The sequence below is a fragment of the Lepus europaeus genome, chromosome 10, assembly GCF_033115175.1.
Source record: "Lepus europaeus isolate LE1 chromosome 10, mLepTim1.pri, whole genome shotgun sequence".
In the NCBI taxonomy this organism is placed as follows: Eukaryota; Metazoa; Chordata; class Mammalia; order Lagomorpha; family Leporidae; genus Lepus; species Lepus europaeus.
Window position 1 is genome coordinate 51,613,920 of NC_084836.1, and position 24,986 is coordinate 51,638,905.

The 24,986-nt window shown below is 45.3% G+C and overlaps 2 protein-coding genes across 5 annotated transcripts in view; both read right to left on the reverse strand.

Annotated features, from left to right (window-relative positions):
• YEATS4 (YEATS domain containing 4) overlaps positions 1–7,590 on the reverse strand; it is a 98,142-nt gene extending 90,552 nt beyond the window's left edge. The window contains exons 1-2 of one of the 4 annotated variants that reach the window (XM_062203251.1): positions 7,315–7,590; positions 4,263–4,382 (exon numbers count right to left, since the gene is read on the reverse strand). In XM_062203251.1, coding sequence (XP_062059235.1) covers positions 4,263–4,382; positions 7,315–7,365 — 171 coding nt within the window. In that variant the 5' untranslated portion in view covers positions 7,366–7,590. The remainder of the gene's footprint in view (positions 1–4,262; positions 4,383–7,314) is intronic. The other 3 variants (XM_062203249.1, XM_062203252.1, XM_062203250.1) reach the window with 3 other exon arrangements.
• Positions 7,591–15,206: 7,616 nt separating this feature from the next.
• Positions 15,207–21,912, reverse strand: LOC133768577 (lysozyme C-like). Its single transcript, XM_062203253.1, has 4 exons — positions 21,775–21,912; positions 21,058–21,222; positions 18,048–18,126; positions 15,207–15,946 (listed from the first exon to the last, which is right to left on the reverse strand). Exons 1-4 carry the CDS (start codon positions 21,908–21,910, stop codon positions 15,880–15,882), a joined length of 447 nt encoding a protein of 148 aa, XP_062059237.1. The 5' UTR covers positions 21,911–21,912; the 3' UTR covers positions 15,207–15,879.
• Positions 21,913–24,986: the final 3,074 nt, after the last annotated feature.

Here is a 24,986-nt window from a genome sequence, read left to right on the forward strand (position 1 = left end):
TAAAATAAATCTTTAAAAAAAAATCTTGCATCATAACAATTTATTCTGAGGTAGATTTTCATATGCATCTTTGAAGACTTTTTGTGGGACTACTTTATTACTTCTACAAATCTTTAAGTGACCACCAATACTGCTATACCAGCTAAGTATACAATGGTAATTATAGAGTTTGGCCCTCAGGTACAAGGCACTTATTGTGAAGTAGAGGACACTCAGTCTAATATGTGTTTTTTTGTTTTCTCTTGTTTTTTTTTTTTTTTAAGATTTATTTATTTATTTGAAAGGCAAAGAAATGGAGAGAAGGAAAGAGAGAGAAAGATCTCCCATCTACTGGTTCACTCCCCAAATGGTTGCAATGGCCAGGGCTGGGCCAAGCCAAAGCCAGGAGCTTCTTCTATGTTTCCCATGTCAGTGTAGGGACCCAAGTACTTGGACCACCTTCTGCTTCTTTCCCAGACACCTTAGCAGGGAGCTGGATCAAAAGTGGAGCAGTAGGGACTTGAACCGGCGCCCATATGGATGCCAGCACTGCAGGCAGAGGCTTAACCTTCTATGCCACAGTGCTGACCCCCAATGTAGTATGAAGAGGTCTACAGGGACAAGGTCTGTAGTTGGGTCCCGATATGGTGGTTAAAAAGGAATTCCAGTGGCCAACACTGTGGTGTAGCAGGTATAGCCACCACCTGCAATGCCAGCATCCCGTATTGGTACCTGGTCCCCGCTGTTTCACGTCTGATCCAGCTCTCTGCTAATGCACCTAGGAAAGCAGCAGAAGATGGCCCAAGTGCTTGGGCCCCTGCACCCACGTGGGAGACCCAGAGGAAGCTCCTGGCTCCTGGTTTCTCTGGCCTAGCTCCGGCCATTACAGCCATCTGGGAATAAAGACATACAGTGTGTTTGGGAAGGAATGAGTTAAGGAGTTTAAGAGTCCCTTTGAGATTAGTTAATTTGAGAGTAATTTAATATTAATAGAATGTAGAGTAGGAAGAAATGATGAGGCACAGATAAGTGAAAAAGTTGGGAGGTAGGAGAGGGAAAGAACATGGCAGGACTTCTAAAACGTGATGGAGAATTCTAATTTTATCATGATGACAATTTGCTATGCAGCAATGCCAGCTCCAAATTGGTTTTTTTAAATTAATTAATTAATTTATTTATTTATTTTTGACAGGCAGAGTGGATAGTGAGAGAGAGAGACAGAAAGAAAGGTCTTCCTTTTTGTCGTTGGTTCACCCTCCAATGGCCGCTGCGGCCGGTGCATTGTGCTGATCCGAAGCCAGGAGCCAGGTGCTTCTCCTGGTCTCCCATGTGGGTGCAGGGCCCAAGGACTTGGGCCATCCTCCACTGCACTCCCGGGCCATAGCAGAGAGCTGGCCTGGAAGAGGGGCAACTGGGATAGAATCCAGTGCCCCGACCAGGACTAGAACCCGGTGTGCTGGCGCCGCAAGGCAGAGGATTAGCCTGTTAAGCCACGGCGCCGGCCTCCAAATTGTTTTAATAACAGCTTTATTGGGGCCAGCGCCGTGGCTCACTTGGTTAATCCTCCGCCTGCGGCGCTGGCATCCCATATGGGCACTGAGTTCTAATCCCGGTTGCTCCTCTTCCAGTCCACCTCTCTGCTGTGGCCCAGGAGAACAGTGGAGGATAGCCCAGGTGCTTGGGCGCCTGCACTCGCGTGGGAGACCAAGAGGAAGTGCCTGGCTCCTGGTTTCAGATCGCCGCAGTGTGCCAGCCGTAGCAGCCATTTTGGGGGTGAACCAATGGAAGGAAGACCTTTCTCTCTGTCTCTCTCTCTCTCACTGTCTAACTCTGCCAGTCCAACAAAAAAGCTTTATCGAGATACAATTCATACACCATACAATTTACCTATGTAAATATATAATTCAATGGCTTTTAGTATATTCACTACAATCATTTTTTAAAAAGATTTATTATATTTATTTGAAAGTTAGAGTTACACGAGAAGGAAAGGCAGAGAGTGAGTGAGCGAGGTATTCCATCCACTGGTTCACTCCCCAACTGGATGCAACGGCCAGAGCTGCGCAGATCGGAAGGCAGGAGCCAGGAGCTTCTTCCCGGTCTCTCACACCAGTGCAGGGGCTCAAGGACTTGGGCCATCTCCACTGCTTTCGTAGACCATAGCAGAGAGCTGGATTGGAAGTGAAGCATCTTGGACATGAACCGGTGCCCATCTGGGATGCAGGCACTGCAGGCAGCAGCTTTACCCGCTACACCATAGCGCCGGCCCCACCACAATCAATTTTGGAACAAGTTTATACACTTGAAAAAACTCCATACCTATTAGCACTACTTTTGATTTTCTCTACCTCCCACCTATTGGCAACCCCCAGTTTATTTGCCATGTCTATGGATTTACCTATTCTGGATATTTCATATGAATGAAATTATATACTATGTGGACTTTTTGTTTGTTTTTTCACATAGCAAAATGTTTCCAAGTTTCATCCATGTGCTACCATGTATCATTCTTTCTTTTTATTGCCTAATAATATTCTGCCACATTTTATTTCTCCAGTCATTGCTTGAGATTTTTTTTCCCCATTTTTGGCTATTATGAATAATACTGCTATAAACACTCCTGCACAAGTTTTTGTGTGGAATTTGAAGGCTTTATTTTTTATTTACTTGGGGTGGGGGGTCTCTTCCACCTACTGTTTCACTCCCCAAAAGCCTTTCCAAGCCGCCTCTGAGCTGCACCAGACAGAAACCAGGAATTAGAAACTCCATCTGGGTCTTTCATGTGGGCAGCAATAACTTAGCTACTTAGCCATCACCTGATGCACTCACAGGAAACACAGGGAGGATTTGAACCCAGGCACTGTGACGCAGGATACAGATGTCCCAAACGGCACCTTAAGTGCTGCACCAAATGCCTGCCCCTTTGAGAGGTTTTAAATAGAGGATCTTTTCATTCAGTAACTACCTGTTGAATACCTACTGCTTACTGGCTATGTTCCAGGCACTGAAGATTTAGCAGCAAAACAAAATTAACAGCAACCAGATTAAACTCATACAGCAGATCTTTCACATTCCCTGATGGTCTTATAACCATACTGTCATTTTAAGTATGAACTGCTAGTCCAGAAATATCTGGTTCAACCCTGCTACTTTCAGGTGTGATGGCTGGCATTCTCACTTGAAGTATCAGCTGCTATTCCTTAAACATTTGATTTAATACTATGTTAACTTGAGATGTGATGTTTGGAAGCTATACCTATGCTTGTATTTATAGCATACTAGTTCCTGTTTTCTTAATATTAATTAGAAAACATTTCTAGGAAATTGATTTCTACTAACAATTATATGATGATGAGAGTTCTTATTCTTTCAAACTTATTTGGCAAAATTTTTACAAAGGGCCTATTTTATACTTAGCAAATTACTTTAAAAGAGTAGTACAGGGGCCAGCACTGTGGCGCAGTGGGTTAACACCCTGGCCTGAAGCACCAGCATCCTACATGGGCACTGGTTCTAGTCTCGGCTGCTCCTCTTCCCATCCAGCTCTCTGCTGTGGCCTGGGAAAGCAGAACATGGCCCAAATCCTTGGGCCCCTGCACCCGCGTGGGAGACCCAGAGGAAGGTCCTGGCTCCTGGCTTCAGATCGGCGCAGCTCTGGCTGTTGAGGCCATCTGGGGAGTGAACCACTGGACGGAAGACTCTCTCTCTCTGTGCAACTCTGACTTTCAAATAAATAAATAAATCTTAAAAAAAGAAAAAAGAAAAAAGAATAGTACAGTTCTGTTTTTTTGCATCACCACATGATTATTCCTCTGCACCCAACGCTGCCACTGCCAGCCTCTATCAGACACCAGAGTAATGCGGTCCCCATTCCTGAACTGTGAACCTCCTAACTGTAAGTCAAAATAAACCATTTCCTTCCCAGGAAAAAAATGGAGGGAGGACGGGCGTTGTGGTACAGCACTTTAAGCTGCTACTAAGCTTGCAATCAACATCAGAGCGTCTGTTTGCATTCCAGCTACTCTACTTCCAATCCAGCTCCCTGCTTACGTATCCTGGAAGAAAGATAATGGCTCTAGTGTTTGGGCTCCCAGCTTTGGCCTGGCCCAGCCCTGGCTGTGTACATATCCTGGGAGTGAACCAGTGGATGGAAGAGCTCTGTCACTCTGCCTTTTAAGTAGATGAAAATAGACATATTTTTATTTAAACAAAAACAGAATTTATCTTCAAGAAAAACAAATTACAGCTTCAAAAAAAAAGTTATAGGAAAAATGAGTGCCTACCTCATTTCTATATGGCTTTACATACACCGTCCACTGATGTGTGTGCCCATCTTCTTCTCTTTTCTTTCCAAAATATCGAGCGACATTACCATAAACTATTGGTTTAACAATAGTTACTCCCTAAAAGAAAAATAATTTAAAACCATTAAGTTTTTTTCATAAGTTTTTCCATTACCTAAATAGAAAGCATGAAAATTCTGAAAGCTTATTAAAGAATCGCAGTCTAACAATCTAGAGTTGTTATAACATGGATTTCTCTCAAATGAATTTCAGACAGTTACCATCATTTTATAGCAACATCAGATTAATTACAACGTTTCCACTTTGAAAATGTTATTTAAATTGCCACATAAAGCATTTTGACAGTTTTGTTAAACAGAACACAAAAAGCCCTGCGATCGATATAAAAATCACCAATTTTGACTGGCATCCCCTGATGACAATATCCTTAGTCTACGGCAGTGTTCCCATAGCATGGGGCAAATATCAAAGCAGTTTGTGAGAGGATTTTAGGTAGAGTAAGAACAAACATTTTTCACTTTATTATTTTGTGTTTACTTTAACCAGTATGAGAAAGATCTTAATTGTAACTAGAATTTCAAATCCACAGTGTCTAAAATATTAGTGCTTAGGGAAGCTTTGAAAAACTGGATCAATTTAAAGGTGTCACAATAAATGTTACAGTATGATTCAGCCAGGGCAAATACGGTAAAGTGGACCTTGTATAATGCAGCCTGGTCAGCACCGGCTGATACATGTCTGCTCCATTTGTGCTCAGCTCTGACATGCAGATGCATGTTTCTCATCACATTTGACAAGTATAAAGGAAGTTGAGTGTTGACATAGTCAGATGGAGGGTTTAACATTTTGAAGTGAAAACAGTAACAGTTCCACGTGAATGTAAGACCAAATGTTCAACAGCAGGAATGTATGTGATGGACAAAGAGCAAGATATACTATGTGGAAAACAACCAACAAAATTAGTAAAACACAAGGAAAATGAACAAAAGGGAAAAACTTAATTGTGGTTGGATAAAAAATTAACAATGAAATCCAACATTAAAATCTAAAGTTCAAAAGGCAAGCAGTTTGATTAAAAAGTTAAATAATCATAGTAACTACTACTGCTGACATTTTTATGCTGAGCAGATAGCAACTAGGGGTTCAAGGTCTGACTGAGTACAAGGGTCCTGATATAGTGAGTGCATAACAGACCCCATAGCTGCTATGGTGTTGCTAGTAACTTGCTCAGTGAAGACAGCGCTCACCCAGAGGCTACCTGGAAGAAATTTATCTAAACTGGAAAAAGATGCCTAAAAGAGCACATAGTAATCATTGAGGAAGAGTAATAAATCCCCTAACTTTGAAGCTTTAAGTCATTATTTTTGGTGAAAAAGCATTTGAGGACTGTAAAATTTAACTTCTCAAATCACTCTGGACTGAAACCTAGAAACTTTTAGAACCCAACACAATTTCAACTAGATAAAGTTCTCTAACTTTTTCCTCCAAATCTAATGTTTTCACCCTTTGTCCGATAGCAGCTTCCTATCAGTCCAAACCTTGTTCAGAAGGCTGGGCAAAATGGATGTTTATGAGGCTTCTGAGATAGTGAACTTTGGTATCTCTTTCCCCTTCTATATTACATATCAGTAATTTTTGAAATTTTAAAAGAATTTCCACCGTATGTGGTTATTAAAACACAATGTGGCACCGGCAATTAATATAAAGTGCAGTATATAGTGAAGGTGTATGCAAAGTTTCATGAAAAAGTTAACCGAAAAGACACTTACACTATTCAACTTTACCCACCTAGACTGACCATGTCCAGTTATAACCTGAATATAAAAAAACTCAAATAATTTATTTTTATACAGCATCTAGGGGCCGGAGCTGTGGCGTAGCAGGTTAAAAAGCTGCCTGCAGTGCCGGCATTCCATATGGACGCTGGTTAGATCCTGGCTACTCTACTTCCAATCCAGCTCTCTGCTACGGCCTGGGAAAGCAGTACAAGTTGACCAAGTCCTTGGGCCCCAGCACCCGCCTGATAGACATGGAAAAAGCTCCTGGCTCCTGGTTCCTCGCTTTGGATCAGTGCAGATGTGGCCACCAGGGGGGTTAACCAGTGGATGGAAGACCTCTCTCTGCCTCTGCCTCTCTGTAACTGCCTTTCAAATAAATAAATCTTTCTAAAAAACACAATGTAATAATTTTAGACACTCTATAAGATAATGCAAAAAATAATATAACACGGAGGACTAAAAAAGATTTACAGACTAACTAGATTGGTGCAAAAGTGGGCATACACTGGGGGCAACACAAGCGATGATTCAAGCTCTTGGGCCCCGGCCACCCACGTGCGAGACCTGGATGGAGTTGCAGGTCCCTGGCTCCAGCCTGGCCCTTCCGGGTATTGGGGGAGTGAACCAATACATGGGAGATCACTGTGCTTGTCTTTAAGATAAAATGTAAAGAAGTTTTTTTAAAAGTGGTCGATTTCTTTTTTAGAGAAAAATCTCCTTTCTGCGCTAAGAACCAGGAGGGGGTAGGAACAGGTTCTCAGCTTCAGGAGCCAGCTGGTCCTGCCTGAAAACCTGACGTGCGGGAGGCCACAGCAGAGAGGTTAGGAAGTCAGCGTCGCCCCGTCAAGGCTCACGTAGGCTCCAGGCGGACTCCCTGAAACAGGAAGCAGCCGCCGTTCACTGCTTCCTAGGTGCCGGGCAGGCACAAGTGTTGTTCCTCGCACGCATCCATTCGTCTCTCGACCCACGGCCACTTTCCTGAACTTTCTACGCCTGGGTGCTTCCGCCGCGCACCCGCCTACCGGGACCTGGGCGGGCAGCAGCGTCCGGGGCTCCCCAAGCCCCCGCTGGTCGTGTCTGTGTTCCGGCGGTGACGCGCCGAGCCTGGGGACCAAGGGACACTGCTTTTTCGCTCTCCGCCTTTGGCTCGCTCTCCGCCTTGGAGTCGCGGTTCAAATCCCCGGGGAGAAGGCGCGAAGGGGAAACGCGCGGGAGAGCGCCACCCCCGGCAGGGCGGCGCGGCCGGCACTGACCTTCACTCTCCCCCCGGAGTCAGGCCCAAATTCGGCCATTCTCTTGAACATATTGTCCCACGGAAGAGGCCGCCGCTGCCAGGGAAAGAGACCGGGCCGGCGGGGTCGCCGCTGCCCTCAGAGGACCCGCTCCTCCCGCGCGGGCGCAGGCGGACGCTTTCCGGCTGAGGGAAGGCGAGTCACAGCGGCTCGAGGCGCTCAGCAGCCGCCAACCCGTCCAGGCGGACGCCGTCCCTGAAGGCCATTCAGCCCCGGCGCGGCGCGGGAGGAGGGCAGAGCGGGAGGAGGGCCGACGGCGACGCAGTACGCAGGCGCGCCGGGGTGGCGCGCGCACGCCGTGCACAGCGCGCACGCGCCTGGGCGCTGCCCTGCCAACACCAGAGGGCCGCTGTAGTCCCTGAGAGAACAGAGTGGAAGGGAGGACGTAATGAATACACGGTTTCAGAGGGCTTGCCAGAACTTAAGCATAGGAGTTTCCACACTGAAGGAGTCCACCCTGTGCCAAGATGAAGACAGACCCACCTGGTGAACTCTGCAGAACATCGGGGACCCAGAGGAGATCCTCCACACGTCCAGTTATGAAGATTCTGGAATCAGAGCAGCTTCAGATTGCTCAGTAGCAACAGTCTAGAGAGCAGTGCAGTGCTACCCTCGATTTTCTGAAGGAAACTTACTTCCAATTTAGTTGCAACGCTTGGACAACTATCCTGCAAGTTTCAGACATGCGCAATCTAAACTAAACGTGCCTCTCAGTCACCTTTCTCAGGAAGATGCTAGAGATGGATCCATCACAATGAGGGAATGAGCCAAGAAGGAGAACATTGGGAAACCCAGGAAACACACTAGATACGAAACATAAGGGGAACATAGTGAATGCCAAGAGGATGCTGAAAGAGCCGTAATGCCAGCTGTGCGCAGGCACAGACTGCCGGCTGCCCCGGCCAGACTTCCTTTTGGTCAGAAATCTGGGAAATTCTGTGTCAGAGGATGGATTTGACAGCACTCCAGCTGCATCTGAACCTGAAGAGAGATTCAAATGTTCAACCTAGAGTCTGGGAGTTGAACGGATACACAGAAACCTAAAGAGATTCAAGGATCATGCAGGTACTAGCTTCAGGGAAAACAAGATCTGTGCAACAAAAGGAGGTGTATTTATGACTACTGAGTATTGATTTAACCCACACGCGTGGAAGGATGGGCTTTGGAGAGAGTGATCTACATGATGAGGGTAGGAGAAGAGGATATAGAGCTTCATTTTTAATCCTATAGGTTGAGCAACCAATATCCTAAAATGGGGGGGGGGGGCAGAATAATATAAACCTAATATTTATTTTTTAAAGATTTATTCATTTATTTGAAAGTCACAGTTACACAGAGAGCGAAGGAGAGGCAGAGAGAGAGAGTCTTCCATCCATTGGTCCACTCCAAAGTTGGTTGCAATGGCTGGAGCTGGACTGATCTGAAGCCAGGAGCCAGGAGCTTCCTTCAGGTCTCCCACGTGGGTGCAGTGGCCCAAGGACTTGGGCCATCTTCTACTGCTTTCTCAGGCCATAGCAGAGAGCTGGATGGGAAGCAGAGCAACCAGGACTAGAACCGGCGCCCTAATGGGATGCCAGTGTTGCAGGCGGTGGCTTAACCCACTATACCACAGGGCTGCCCCGAAGCCTAATATTTAAAGGCATGAAAGTAACTACAACACTATTCATGGTAAGCTAAAAGAGAAGGAAATCACAACTGATAATTTTTAGAAATACCAGCAAATTTTTAAAAAAGATTTATGTATTCATTTGAAATGCATAGTTACAAAGAGAGAGAAGAAGAGACACAGAGAGAGCTTCCATCTCCTGGCTCACTCCCCTAAGGCCACAACAGCCAGGACTGAGCCAGGCTGCAGCCAGGGGCCAGGAGCTTCTTCCAGGCCTCCCACATGGCTGCAGTGTGCAGTGCATCTTCCACTGTTTTCCCAGGCGCACTGGCAACAGAGCTGGATCGGAAGTGGAACAGTGGGGACACGAACCAGCACCCACATGGATGCTGGCGTGGCAGGTAGTGGCTTAATGTACTGCTCACCAGGGGGGCCCCAGCCTGCCTTCTTCAGTCGACTTTTGTTGATCTCTGGCAGTTTCTATAGTCAGCCCGTTATTGGGCTATCATATAGGCCCCATCTGTGTTTCTGAACTGCCATTCTCCAAGTCTCAGTACTCTACTTTGACCCATTCTTGTACACCTCGGGCTATACTGATCTGAATTAACTCAAATTCTTTCTGAGTATATTGGCATCAGAGTGGTCCAAGAATCTTGAAGCCGAAGTAGGCATTGGCGTGGAGGCCTTCTGCTGCCCTCTCATGGCTGATCTATGAACTACACTTACATAAGCTAGTTAAAACTGGATTGCAGAAACTATTGCATGGGAATCATGTGGGTTAAAGGGTAAGGAAAATCTTAGAGTGCTCAGCACAGAAGGAATGTACTACATGAGCAATATGGCTATTCAGTCAACTTATGTTCATTCCAATCACTGCTCTAGGTTTTTGAAATAAGGAGGAGAACCAGAGCCAAACACGTCTCTCTTACCTATCAGGACAGTGGCTCTGCACGGTGTGTTAGAGATGTGACATGATAGAGAGCATCCAGTGGGGAGAAGGAGCAGCCCACCGAGGGGCTTCAGAGCCTTAGTGGAGGCATCTGCTACATGGTGTGCCTGTGTTGGGAGATTGATTGATACATTTTGAGGCCATTTATATGGATATATGTTTCTCACTGTCAGACAATCGAGCATAAAACATGAAGAGGGAGAAAATTCAAACCCCATGGCATGGTGTAAGATTAGAATTGCAGGTATTGGTGTGAATTAATGAATTCTGATATAAATATAATGATATAGGAGAAATATAAATTGGGGCGAGCATTTGGCACAGCAATTAAAATACCACTTGGGATACTCATATCCCATATTGGAGTGCCTGAATTTGAGTTTCAGCTCCACTTCCCATCCAGCTTCCTAATAATGTGTACCCTTATAGGCAGCAGGCAATGGCTCAAGGAGTTGGGTCCCTAACACTCATATGGGAGGCCTAGATTGAAATCCAGGCTCCTGCCTTTGGCCTGGCCCCGGCTTGGCTGTTATGGGCATTTGGGGAGGAACCAGCAGAAAGAAGATCTATCTCTCTCGCTTTCTGAGTCTCTGTGTCTGCCTGCCCCCTGTTTCTGTCTTTCAAATAAATAAAAATACAAAAATGGTTCTTAAAAAACCCCAAAGGGGCGCCAGCGCTGTGGCATAGTGAGTTAAGCCACTGCCTGCAGTGCCTGCATCCCATACGGGTGCCGGTTCCTGTCCTGGATGCTCCACTTCTGATCCAGTTCTCTGCTTTGGCCTGGGAAAGCAGTAGAAGATGTCCTAAGTGCTTGGGCTCCTGCAACCACGTGGGAGACTTGAAGACGCTCCTGGCTTCTGATTGGCTCAGCTTCCTCTGTTGCAACCATTTGGGGAGTGAACCTGATCCAGATTGAAAGAGACTAAAAAATATGGCAACCAAATACAACACATGATTTTTTGGAAAGATTTGTTTCTTTGAAAGGCTTATAGAGAGAGGTAGGGGGTGAGGGAGGTTTTCCATCTGCTCGTTCACTCCCCAGATGGCTGCAACGGTCTGAAGCCAGGAGCCAGGAGTTTCTTCCGAGTCTCCCACGCGGGTGCAGGGGCCCAAGGACTTGGGCCATCTTCTACTGTTTTCCTAGGCCATAGCAGAGAGCTGGATTGGGAGTGAAGCATCTGGGACTCGAACTGGTGCCTATATGTGATGCCAGCATTGCAGGAAGCGGCTTTACCTGCTATGCCACTGTGCTGGACCCTAAGGGTCCCTTTGAGATCTGTAGCTATGAATTTAAAGTGAGACGTGTAGCATGCTTGTGGATTTTTATCCAGCAATATCCAGCTGTTTAGATGCAGATGAACACATAGGAGATTTTAAGAGTGCCAAATTATTTTTTTATACGTATGGCAGAGCAACAGTTAAAATAATCCTTTCAGGTTCCCAGAATCCCATATCAGAGACTCAAACCTGGGTTTGAGTCCCAGTTCTGCTCTCAATTGTAGTGTCCACTTGATGCACACACCGGGAGGCAGCAAGTGATGACTCAAATAGTTGGGTCGCTACTACCCATGGTAGGAGACCTGGACCAAGTTCCTTGCCCCCAACTTTGGCCTGGCCCAGTCGTGATTGTTGTGGGCATTTGAGGAGTGAAATCTCCTAAACTGAAATGAGGAATGAAAGAATGAGATTCTGGTACACTGGGTTAAGCCACTGAGGGGGTTGCCCACATCCCATATCAGAGTAATCGATTCAGTGCTATGAATCTGTCTGTGAGGTCAGTTTTACTTGGGTGATATACACAAAGGTTCTGTTAGGCCTTCGCTTTCTTGAGCATCCCTGAGCCATCCTTTGTTCTTTAAGATACAGTCCTTTTCTATTATCAGATACAATGTCCCTAAAAGCAGTCAGTAGCCTACTTTTCAGTAGCCTCTTTTCGGGAGATAATAGCATTTGTGTCTCTGAAGGGGTTTGTAAGGAAAGTGATCTACAACCAGCAAGAACTGTGTCCCTCAGCATTTAGTGAGTCCTACCTCTTGGGCAAAGCCAGTGTGTGCTCACTATGACATATATAAATGCTGACTAGAACTGACTCCTTGAAAGTCACTGGGCCTGTGTCTCCTAGGCTTCTGTCACTCATCTTCTGCCCTGAGTAAACTTAAAGTAACCTTTCTACAGATCCTGTTTGTTTCCATCAATGATATGTGGATGCCAAATGTGGGGCTCAGAGAACACTCACGACTCCTTGGAGGCCTTACTCAGATCGGCTCTTGGTATGAGCCTCGGCCCGTTATGGTCCTCCAACCCTGAAATTCTCCCCTGAATGGGATGCTAAGCCCTCCTGGGTCTCCAGAATCTCTTGTTGGATCAGTGGTTCCCCAGGTTTATTCTTGGCCCATTTTTCTGGTCTTTCTTGCTGAGAACATTTGAGGAAAACATTTTTCAGCACCTGGTGTTGCACCTTTAAGAGGCCTCTCCTCCTTCATCCTACCAACTGGCTATTTCAAATACTAAAGAACAAGGAGATCGACTTTTTTCTGGTGCATCAGCTGGCTTTATGTTTAATAACTGTGGCATTTTTACTTGCAAGTATTCGAGTAAATGGGAAAGTCTTAGAAAAGATGATTTAAGTCTTTTATTTCCAAAACAGGGAACATTCGATACTCTGAAACTAGTTTTTCTTAGGTCGAAATTGGGAAAGGCACTTAGAGTGACTATATCCCATGCCAGAGTGCCTGGTTCAAGTTCTGGGTACTCTGTGGTTCTGATCCAGTTTCCTGCTGTTACTGGCTAGGCAGGCAGACAGGTAGGTCTGCTGAGCTGAGGTACCAGCAAGCACCATACCCTGTGCCCATGTGTGATTCTATCTGCCTACTTGTCAAACAAAATGCCCCCTTTCCCAGGATGCATCTGCTTTATCTGGGACCAGGGGGGATGATGCCATGAAAATACAGATATTGAACTCCATGGGGAACTTGTGGAGGTGCCATATAATTCCCAGGAGCTCCACATGGAGAGGCTGATAAAGGAGACCAGCAACTCGCAGAGGGTCTCTCTTCCACCGCAGACCATGACTGCAGGGACTGGCAGGTGCCCCCTCTGTCCCCACCCCTTCTCCTTTTGGGCAAATCTTTCGTCTCATTGCCTACCCACAATGGGTGTTTTTCTTTTTTTTTTTTTAAATTTTTTATTTTTATTTTTATTTTTTTGACAGGCAGAGTGGACAGAGAGAGAGAGAGAGACAGAGAGAAAGGTCTTCCTTTTTGCCATTGGTTCACCCTCCAATGGCCGCCGCGGTAGGCGCGCTGCGGCCGGCGCACCGCGCTGATCCGATAGCAGGAGCCAGGTGCTTCTCCTGGTCTCCCATGGGGTGCAGGGCCCAAGCACTTGGGCCATCCTCCACTGCACTCCCTGGCCACAGCAGAGAGCTGGCCTGGAAGAGGGGCAACCGGGACAGGATCGGTGCCCAGACCGGGACTAGAACCCGGTGTGCCGGCGCCGCAAGGCGGAGGATTAGCCTACTGAGCCGCGGCGCCGGCCTCAATGGATGTTTTTCTGTGTGGGGCACCACATGCTAATGTGTGTGTGTGGTGACTTTCTCACCTTTTGAATAAAATTTACCTTATTTGAGTCAGTACTTAGAATGCATATCTTTGTGCATGACAAGGACCTGGAGTAAAAACCAAATAAATACCCCCACTCACCCACATCTGGTCTCAGATAATCTGGGAGTCAGAGGTCCCATTTTCGAGCCATTAAATATTTCTAAAAAATATTTATTTATGGCACTGTGGCATAGCAGGTTGGCCCACTGTCTGCAGTACAGGCGTCTCAAATGGGCTCCAGTTGAGTCCTGGCTGCTCCACTTCCAATCTAGCTCCGTGCTAATGTGCCTGGGAAAGCAGCAGAAGATGGCTCAGGCTCTGAGGTCCCTGCATCCATGCAGGATACCCAGCACCTCCTGACTCCTGGCTCCTGGCTCCTGGCTTCAGTCTGGCCCAGCCCCTGCTGTTTTGGCCATTTGGGGGAGTGAACCAGCGAATCAAAGACCTCTTTCTCTGTTATCTTCCCCTCTTTATAATTTTTTTTAAAAATATTTATTTATTTATTTATTTACTCGAAAGTCAGAGTTACACACACACACACACAGAGAGAGAGAGAGAGAGAGAGAGAGAGGCAGAGAAAGAGAGAGGGGGTCTTTCTTCCATTGGTTCACTCTCTAGTTGACCACAACGGCCAGAGCTATACCAATCCGAAGCCAGGAGCCAGGTCTCCCACATGGGTACAGGGGTCCAAGGACTTGGGCCATCTACTGCTTTCCCAGGCCATAGCAGTGAGCTGGAAGGGAAGTGGAGCAGCCGGGACTTGAACGGGCACCCATATGGGATGCTGGCACTGGAGGATGGTGGCCTTACCTGCTATGCCACAGCACTGGGCCCCTCCTCTGTAATTCTTTCAAATAAATAAATAAATAAGTAAATCTTAAAAAATTATTGATTTATTTTGAAAGTCGGAATTAAAAAGGAAGAAACAGAGAGATATCTCCCACCTGTTAGCTCATTCCCCAGAAGGTCATGATGGCCAGGGCTGGGACAGGCCGAAGACAGGAGACAGGAGCTTCCTCTGGGTCTCCCATGTAGGTATAAGGGTCCACACACTTGGACCATCTGCTGCTGCTCGTCCCAGGCCATTAGCCGGGAGCTGCATGGGAAGTGGAGCGGCTGAGACATGAGCCGGTGTCCATATGGGGTGCTGGCTTCACAGGTGGTAGCTCTACCCACTATGCAACAATGCCAGCCCCAAGCCATTGACCTTTATTATCTAGTTTATAGTGTGGCCAAACTGAATTATAGAAAAAGATGAATTTTTTTAACCTAATTTTTGTTGTTGTTGTTGGAGATAGGGCCTTAAGATTACGGAGAGGGAGCCGGTGCAGTGGTGCAGCAGGGTAAAGCCCCAGCCTGCAGCACTGGCATCCCATGTGGGTGCCGGTTCTAATCCCTGCATGCCACAGTGGCGTGCCTGGTTTGAGACCCAGCCCCACTCCCAGTTCTAGCTTCCTGCTATGCACATCCTAGGATGCAGCAGGTCATGGTTCAAGTGGTTGGGTCCCTGCCACCCACAATGCAGACCTGGACTGAGTTACTGCTTCCCGACTTTGGCCTGCTCCTACCACAGTGGTTGTAGGCATCTGAGGAGTGAACTGGTGGATGGGAGACCTCTGTGTGTTCATCTATCTCGGCCCCTTTCCTTTCAAATAAAGTAAGTAAATAAATATTTATTAAGAAAGAAAGACAAAGGTATGCACTGCAAAGCCTTTAATGATAATATACTTTTTTACAACATGCATAATTTCACACCTGTGGTTAATCAGCAATCATTTCAATACCTGTGAGCTCACCTGACTCAGATTTAGTTATAATGCACAAATCTAAATAAAGTTAAGAAACAGCAACTGCTCATCTAACCCCTCCACAATAGCAAGATGCATCTAAATGTTCTTTAAGGGGCTAAAACAGATTGATATTTAACTGGACATTCTTTTTGTAAAGATGTATAAATGAAATCTTTCCCAGAAAATATTCAAAGCAAAGGTCACATACACCTTATGAAAACAAAATTCTTAACCCAGGCAGTACGACTGCTCCTTTAACAGCTGTGTATCACCCACTGAAGAGGGGTCAGTGTTCCTGTGTTGGAGGTGCCTGACAGGAGGCATCGGGGCCCACGCAGCTGGCATTCTGCCCTAGACACATGTGTTATGAGACTGTCCTCTTTAATATTTTAATCCAAAACTGAGGAAGAGTAAGTCTGGGTTATTTCTGTTCAAGAACTGAGTGCACTGGCGATGTATTTGGTAGCTAAGAAGAAAGGCCATATTTTGCTCCTGCTTCTGGGACAATGTTAGTTTGTTTGAAAAGGCAACACTGGCTACTGAAAGAGACAAGATGAGCGGAAGAAGAAAATTCTGCAGTTACACTCCACAGCCCTGAATATACGAAGTGAGATCTCGGTTTTGACAATGACTTCTCCACGCCATCCTGTAGAGAAAGGCAAAACAAGTGAAGGGGTGAAAATATGTCTTCATGGAAAAATACAAGTACAGACTTCAAACATTTTGGGAGAACAAAACACCTCATGAACGAAAACAACCTAGAAAAGGAGAGGGATGGCCAAGTGCAGCTGCTGCACCGTGCGAGCTTCCCCAACACGGGAAGAACATTAGCCTTGACCTCTGCGTGTTCATCTTGAAGACAGAATTCTACTCCTATCCAGTCTCTTTCCCTGTTCTGCAAAGGTGGGGGTCTTCTCCACATACTTCCAGGATTTGGAATGCAAACGGACACTCTGCTTTTGCCCTTGGGATGCAGCTATCCTGCCTGCTTCTCCAGGAAGGAAGAAACAGCTGAAGCGGGCCCTCTCCTCAAGCTTGCTTCACTATGAAGAAATGACTTTGCAAGCTGAAGACCTGTTAATTTGAGACAGGAGTTTGTGAATTTCTTTGCTTCTTGTTCCAAACAAGAAGGCGACATAAATAGCAAGGATGGATGACCGAAGGGCTTAAAAAATGTCTTCCGGTTTCAGCCACTACCAACAGCACAGCTGAGACCACGGCACTACATTTCAAATACATGTTCTAATTTGAAATGAGGAGAGATGCTAAAAAGTGACACATAGTGATGTCTTCAATCTTGACTCCTCCTGAGACACAGATTTACTGAATAAACTGAGGTCCAATGTTGCAATTAAACCTTTGATGTGACAAAAAAGCATAAAGACAAGAAATCATGGTTAATTTTGTATGAGAATAAATCTTCAGTTTCTTGTCAAATATGCATAGTTACCTGGGTCTACCCACATTTTTGGTTGAAAAGAGGAATTTTTCTTCAAGCTGTTGCTGACTTCTTTCTCAGAAGTCATTGGATGGCTGGTATTTAGTGTTTTTCATTTCTCTAAGGAGGGACCAGATTGTGCCGCAGCTAGCCCAATGAATGCATGCTTGGGTCTAGTCAAAAGGACATGGGAAGAAAACAAGAGAGTTCTGTGTCTGGGGTGGAGGCCTACTCACCTCCCTAGGATGGGAGGCTGCTGTGTTACAAAGTGCACCATCCTTTTTGTGGCATCTTCTACGGCACAGCATAAATTTTCTGGGTTGCTGAAGATGGGAGGAAAGTGGCCTAAGTGGGGGGCAGGGTTCTGTGCAGCCATGATGTTGCTCATCCAGATGTCTGCATCCACCATGGTGCTGGTGTGAGAATCCGGGTCTTCCCTTCTGCTGCCAGCTGCCTGCTAATGCGCACCCTGGGAGGCAGAAGCTGATGGCTCAAGTACTTGCATCTCTGCCCCCCATGTGGGAAACTAAGACTGTGTTCTGGCCTCCTGGCTTTGGCCTGGCCCAGCCCTGGCTGTTGTGGCCATGTCAGACTGAATCAGGGCATAGAAGATATTTCTGTCTCTGTCTCTCTGCCCCTTAAATATAGTAACTCAATAAAGTTTTGTAAAAAGTGGGATGAGTAGTTTTACAATTCAGAAGATGTGATGGATCCGGTAAGATAACCTGCCTTCCACTTTGGATGTAGAAGAATGGGCGGTTGGGTGGGGGATGGGAAAGTTTCCAAATAACACCTTATCTGAAGAAAAGGAAGCCAAAATGTTTTATGCAGTTCCATCTGACATTATGACATTTTACACTATCTAGTTCATTTTTTATAAAAGAAAAGTAGACAAATAACTAAAGTGAAGACCACAGACAGACTGAGGCATTGCTACTTGCTAAATGGAAATACACACACAAAGCACTTCAGCCTCCCTTCTGCCCTCAGGAGAGCTCAGGATGCCAAGTGCAAACACTGAGTTAGGTGCTCTGTGCAACAGCAGGTACAGCACGTTCCACATTTGCTTATTCTAAACCTAATCTCAAGACATGGCAAGGAACTGGCAGAATGTGGACAATCTTAGAAACCCTAGAAATCCCCCAAAATGAGGAATGAAAGAATGAGATTCTGAGTCCATTAAAATACATTGTTTCTTCAAGGATTTAGGCAATACGCTGTAGCACAGACTCAAAACTACCATATTCAGTTCTCAACAGCATATTTTGGGCTTAGAAAGTCTTCTCTCATGTATATATGAAACACATACCATGCTCTGACGCCTTGTGGATCGCTGACGACCCTCTTTGCGCAAGCTACAGCTTGAGTGATGTCATTTTTCAACAAATCTGAAAAATAGGTGGTGAGAAATGAAAACAAATTGCACAGCGATTTCATTTTACATTTAGGGTTAGCCAGTTTTATTTTGTTGGACTAAGGAAAGAATATTAAGAAATTATTTTTCAAGAGTCCATTAGGCAGTAATGGTGGGGAAAAACTCTCTTCACTCTTTTCTCTCAGGCAGCAAATAAAGCATTTTGTCTCATTTACAATGGAAGCTCTGGAATTACCACGATACGGAAGGTCCACTGCATACTAGACACTGTAGGAAAAAGCATGCCTAGTAATTTTTTACTCGGCAATTGTACTATTGCAACTTCATCATAAAGAACTAATGAGACATCTTTCCAAAGGTGTTTGCATGAAGATGTTCACAGCAATTATTAAGTGAAAAAATGGGAAACAACCTAATTGCTTAATAGGAAGAAGTAGAGCCAGCGCCGTGGCTTATCAGGCTAATCCTCCACCTTGTGGTGCCGGCACACTGGGTTCTAATCCCGGTAGGGCGCCGGATTCTATCCCGGATGCCCCTCTTCCAGGCCAGCTCTCTGCTATGGCCCGGGAAGGCAGTGGAGGATGGCCCAAGTGCTTGGGCCCTGCACCCGCATGGGAGACCTGGAGAAGCACCTGGCTCCTGGCTTCGGATCAGCACGATGTGCCGGCCGCAGCGGCCATTGGAGGGTGAACCAACAGCAAAAAGTAAGACCTTTCTCTGTCTCTCTCTCTCTCACTATCCACTCTGCCTGTCAAAAAAAAAAAAAAAAAAAAAAAAAAAAGGAAGAAGTAGATAAACACATTACAGAATAATCATAGAGTGGAATTCTACTCATCCTTTAAAATGATAATAGATATTTGTATTTGTTGATATGGAGATAGTATTGTGTCAGATGTAAACTGTATAGCAGTCTATTTAATACAATTTAATTTTTGTAAAAATTTACATTGCTGTCATGTTTATATATGGGTACATGTATACATGATATAATTTTATTTTTAGGTTTATTTATTTATTTGAAAGGCAGAGTTACAGAGAGAGAAAGAGGGAGAGACAGAGATATCTTCCATCTACTGGTTCACTCCCCAAATGATCTCAACAGCCAAAGCTGGGCCAATCCAAAGCCAGGAGCCAGAAGCTAATTCCAGGTCTCCCACTTGGGTGCAAGGGCCCAATCTCTAGGGCCATCTTCTGCTGCTTTCCCAGGACATTAGCAGGGAGCTGGACAGGAAGTGGAACAGCTGGGACTTGAACCAGCATCCATATGGGATGCCATCACTGCATCGATGGCTTTACCTGCTACACCTCAGTGCCAGTCCCTGTAATTTTACTTGCATGTACCTGATTGATGTACATTCTGGAAGAATATATAGCAAAAGTGACAATGGTCAGACATCTCTAATAGTAAGGTTACGGTTGCTATTTTATTCCAGTTTGTATTTTCTAATTTTTATTTAATGACTTCATGCTATTATACAATGCAAAATACATAAGAAAGTAATTTAACTAGATTATAAAAGAATATGTAAAAATTAATCTTCTTGATGTGGGTGTTGTGTGGTACAGCAGGTCAAACTGCTGCTTGAGACACCAACATCCCCTTTTGGAGAACTTGTTTAGGTCCTGGCTGCTTCATTCTGACCCAGTTCCCTGTCAATGTGCCTGGGAAATATCTGGGTTCCTACCACCCATTTAGGAGACCAAATGGAGTTCCTGGCTCCTGGCTTTGGCCTGGCGGCCAAGTGCTGGCTGTTGTATAATGATTATGTATGAACTGCGGTTTTTAGAGATACAAACTAGAGAATTTAGAAATGAAAGACATAATGTTTTTAATTCATTTTAAAATCCTTCAACAAAAACTACATAGAGAAGAAGCAACTATTGCAAAAAGTTAAGAATTTAAAAGTCAGATATCTGAGGGCAGTCATTAGGCAAAGCAAGAAAGATGCCGCTTGGAAGCCTGCATCCCATACTGGATTGCCTGGGTTCAGAGTCCTCAGTCTGCTCCCAATCCTAGCTCCCTGCTATCCGGAGATGGAGCAGGTGATGGCTCCAGTAGCTGGGTCCCTGCCACACACGTGGCAGGCTGAGAATGAGTTCTGGGCTCCTAGCTTCTGCCTGGCCCACACCCAGCTGTTGTGGGTATTTAGGGAATGAGAAGCTGATATGAGATCTGTGTGTCTGTCCTTCTGTATTTAAAATAAATAAATAAAAAAGTATGAAGTTGGACTTATGGGGGCTGGCATGTGGTGCAGTGGGTTATGCTGCTCGCCTATGATGCTGGGATCCCATATGGTTGCTACTCAATTTGTGGCTGTTCTACTTCTGATCCAGCTCCCTGCTAATGCACCTGGGAAAGCAGCAGAAGATGGCTCATGTGCTTGAGCCCCTACACTCACATGGGGACATGGATGAAGTGCCTGGCTCTTGGCTCCGGCATGCCCAGCCCCGGCTGTTGCAGTCATTTAGGGAGTGAAACAGCAGATACATCACTCTCTGTCTCTCCCTCTCTCTGCATAACTCTATCTTTCAAATAAAGAAAATAAATAAATAAAAAGCTGCATTTATGGCTGTTTGTTATACTACCACCTCTAATTTTCTGTGTATTCAGAACATTTCATAGTAATACATACACAATCAAAATAGGAACCAAGACCAAATCACTCCTCTCCTCCCCTGAGTCAGCAGGAGGAAAGCATCAGTGAGGCCATTTACAATCAGTTAACAGATCATTCCAGAAACTTGTGCATATGAAAGAGCACCAACCTTTCATACTACCTGCTCTTTACTTTCTTACTTGGGGAATTAGGAGGAGGATAACAAAACTTTCTGGAAGCTGTGATGGGAGCTTTCCTAGGTCCCTCACGAATTTGTCTTGAATCTCTACTCTTACAAGACACCCAGAGGGGTCCTGTGCCATCACTCAAGTATTATCCAGTCTTACCACTGCAGGGTATATGGCAGGCGTTAACTGCTCCTGGGGTTTTGCCGTCATCACACCAGTAGCGGCTATTGATCTGAAATATTCCATAATCGGTGCTTTGGTCTCCAGGGTTGTAGTTTGTAGCTTGTGTGTTATAACTGCTCTCCCATTTGGTCAAACACATCCCTGAAAAAGTAATTTTTGTAATGAACAGCAACATAAAATGACTTACAGTGTAAACATAAAGCAATACATGTGTCTAACTCTGTTTTACCAATGACTTGATGCGTTTAACTTATAACTGAACACTTTAGTGAAGAAAGGCCTTAAGAGAACCATTTTTGTAATGCAAGTGAACTTCTGCTACTACTGCAGCAAGAGAAGGTGCTTCAAAAATATTAAAATAACAGTTTCTTCTTTGCTTTTACCCTCTCCCTGCTCCCATGGCTCAGGCAACATGCAGCCTTGAATAGAAAAATCAGCAGAGTTGATAGGCTCAGGTCTATCTGAGTCTAACAGCAAATCGGATGTTCCTTTCTTTGATGTGGGCCCCTGAGTCACTGTAAAACCTACCATTAAGATGCTAACTGTGCTAATATGCGCAGTTTGAGTCTTCATGATTCCTGGTCTCTCTTCACAGGCCAGGGGAGAGATTTTGGGGCCCAACTTGATCTCTATCAAAGCACTGGGGAATGGGCTGGGTATGGTCTCAGGAAGTTGGAAAGAGTGGAGACTTACAGTTTGCCAAGCTGACTCCCTTGTAGCCATCCAGTCCAAGACTTTTCAGAGTTCTGGCCAACTCACACCTTTCATAGATCTTGCCCTGGACAGTGTAGGAAAGGAGGAGAAGCCCCAGGATCAGAAGTGCCTTCATGTTGACTGAGAAGCTGGACCTCTATGCTGACAGGAGAGGCAGCCCCAGTATTTAACCTCTTCCAACTTCCTTCTTCACCAGGTGGCTTGCGGGCTCCAACCTTTATGTGGAAAGCATCCTTGTTTTTCTGATTTACTGACTTGAAAGGGTTTTTTTTTTTTTTTTAAATGTTTGAAGAGAAACGGTCTGATGTCCTAAACATTAATCTCAGTAAAATGATAAAAAGACATTGCTTAAATATTTGTTCAGGAAGAACTGGGAAGTAGCAGTTTTCCAAAATAAAGGTTTTCTTCTATGTTATTACGAGTTAAGCAAATGTGAAGAAAAAAGGGACTGTTTTATGTAACTTAAGATGAGTGTGATTTTTTGCCTAATATTTTCATTTCCATTAAATGGTCTGTGTGAATTCACTATTTTGTATTCATCTTCACTTAGAATCATTTTGTATATACTTTTCTAGAGAATGGACATGGCACTTGGACCTGTTGTCTTCATGGGTACATAACCTGTTACCAAAAACTCAGTCCCTAACCCCAGTGCCAATCAAAATAATGAGGCCAAGGTTTGGGATGAAGGGAAGAGAACATTTAATCTGCTGACAGATGAAAGCATGGCAGACCCCAGGGTCTCAAGAACCACCACCCTCCTTCAGGGGGTTTGGGGCTTTTAAAGAACTACAGGGGAATCAGAAATAAGAGGGACAAAGGAAAGGGACAGCTGCATGTTGGCCCACTGGCCAGGCACCAAGGCCTGCACATTCATTTTCTGTTTAATGCTCTGGTTGTCTGTAGAAGAAACTGAGGTAAGGAGAAAAAGCAATGTGTACTTCAGACAGCGGTGAATAGGAAGCCAGGAGTCCAGCCCGATGCATCACCCAGATGCTCTGCTGGTAGGGGTGTCAAGTGGCCTTCAGTCAGCCTGGGGGCTACATGTAGGTAGTTATTTCCTGCCCTGACCTGGGATTTCCTGGCAAGGATCCAGGATTTCCCCTAATTTCCCCTAATGGAATCCCTGGAGAGAATACTGGCCACCCACATAGTACCCATTGAAGAAACAAATGACATTGAGCCTAGAGACCAGAATCTTGTAAGGCCAGCTGTACCACTCCCTCAATTCAGTGAGTTAAGCCAAGATAGTGTCCCTAGGAGACCTGATGGTATCTGCCTCTGCACTCAAAACTTTTTTTTTTGTGAGGGCAGGGAGAGCCCAGTCCAATCATGGCATCCCAATGTTCAGCTGATATTCTACTTTAGACTGGGTGTATATATTTTATTATTATAAAACAGTGTTTTACAGTTACAAACAAGGGTCATGTGAACAACTTTCCTAACTCCTTCTCCATAGTGACTGGCCTCCCAGTTTTATGTCAGAATGGAATAGGTCACTTTTTTTAAAAAAAAGATTCATTTATTTATTTGAAAGGCAGAGTTACAGAGAGGCAAAAGCAGATAGAGAGAGAATGAGGTTTTCCAGTTGTTGGTTCACTCTCCAGATGGCAGCAATGGCCAGGCTAGGTTGATCCAAATCCAGGAGCCAGGAGCTTCTTCCAGGTCTCCCACACGGTCAAAAGGACCCAAGGACTTGGGCCTACTTCCACTGCTTTCCCAGGCCATAGCAGAGAGCTGGACCAGAAGTGCAGCAGTCAGGACCCAAACCAGTGCCCATATGGGATGCCGGCACTACAAGCTGCGGCTTTACTTGCTACACCACTGCGCTGGCCCCCAAAGAGGTCATTTTAAGGCAATAGGACTTTACTCAACTAAGTGTTACCTTTTAAAATACCCATCCGAGGAGGCTTTGCACATTTTTTTGGCTTGTAAGTAATTTTTTTAAGGATTTTATTTATTTATTTGAGAAGTAGAGTTACAGACAGTGAGAGGGAGAGAGAGAGAAAGGTCTTCCTTCCATTGGCTCACCCCCTAAGTAGCCGCAATGGCTGGAGCTGTGCCGATCCAAAGCCAGGAGCCAGTTGCCTCTTCCAAGTCTCCCATGTGGGTGTAGGGGCCCAAGCACTTGGACCATCTTCTACTGCTTTCGCAGGCCAAGCAGAGAGTAAGATTGGAAGTGGAGCAGACGGGACCAGAACCGGCACCCATATGGGATGCTGGCACCACAGGTGGAGTATTAACCTACTGTGCCATGCTGCCAGCCCCAGCTTGTAAGCAATTTATTTTTAAATTATAAGATTTGTAGGCCGGTGCCACAGCACACTAGGCTAATCCTCCACTTGTGGTGCCAGCAGCTCGGGTTCTAGTCCCGGTTGGGGTGCCGGATTCCGTCCCGGTTGCTCCTCTTCCAGTCCAGCTCTTTGCTGTGGCCTGGGAAGGCAGTGGAGGATGGCCCAAGTGCTTGGGTCCCTGCACCCGCATGGGAGACCAGGAGGAAGCTCCTGGCTCCTGGCTATGGATTGGTGCATCGCCAGCCATAGCGGCAATTTGGGGGTGAACCAACAGAAGGAAGACCTTTCTCTCTCTGTCTGTCTCTCTCTGTCTAAATCTGCCTGCCAAAAAAAAAAAAAAAAAAGATTTATAATGATTTGTTTACTCAAAATAGCATATTGGAAATCAAAGCCTATCAGTAGACAAAAGAAAGTTTAGTTTTTTGACTATCAGTACTGAAGCCATCTTTATAAGTATCTGACATCCAACCATGTCTCATGTAAAAAGAAGAGTAATCTCACATTTCACTTCCATTCTTAGTTCCTAGTTTTCAAATTTTAGGAAGTGCAATGTAATTTACTTCAAATTCCATTACACTTAGTGTTTATATTGCAAGAGCAGCAGATTTCACATGGAATTAGGGCACAGCTTTTAGCCACATACAGAAATTATATACCACATTCAGTACAGTAGAGTACACTATATTAACAAGTGCACGGAGTTTAATAAACTTAATGCAGGGTTGCTATATCTTCCCCTCTAAACTGAACCAGCTGAGCTTCTGAGCAGACAGATTGCTGCTATGGATAGTAAGACTGCTGTGGGGGCTCAGCGAAGGGACATGAAGGTTGCTGGGGTCCTGGGTGATACACTGGAAAAAACAGCATGTTATTCCTCTGTGGGTGAAAAGATTATAG

Bases quoted from the DNA above. Each gene is read 5' to 3' on its own strand.
- LOC133768577 (XM_062203253.1), bottom strand. From the start codon at position 21,910: ATGAAGGCACTTCTGATCCTGGGGCTTCTCCTCCTTTCCTACACTGTC. The intron at 21,223-21,774 runs GTAAGTCTCCAC...TTACTTTTTCAG, and splicing joins GGGAGTCAGCTTGGCAAACT to GGATGTGTTTGACCAAATGG. The intron at 18,127-21,057 runs GTAAGACTGGAT...CCTATTTTTCAG, and splicing joins CTGCCATATACCCTGCAGTG to ATTTGTTGAAAAATGACATC.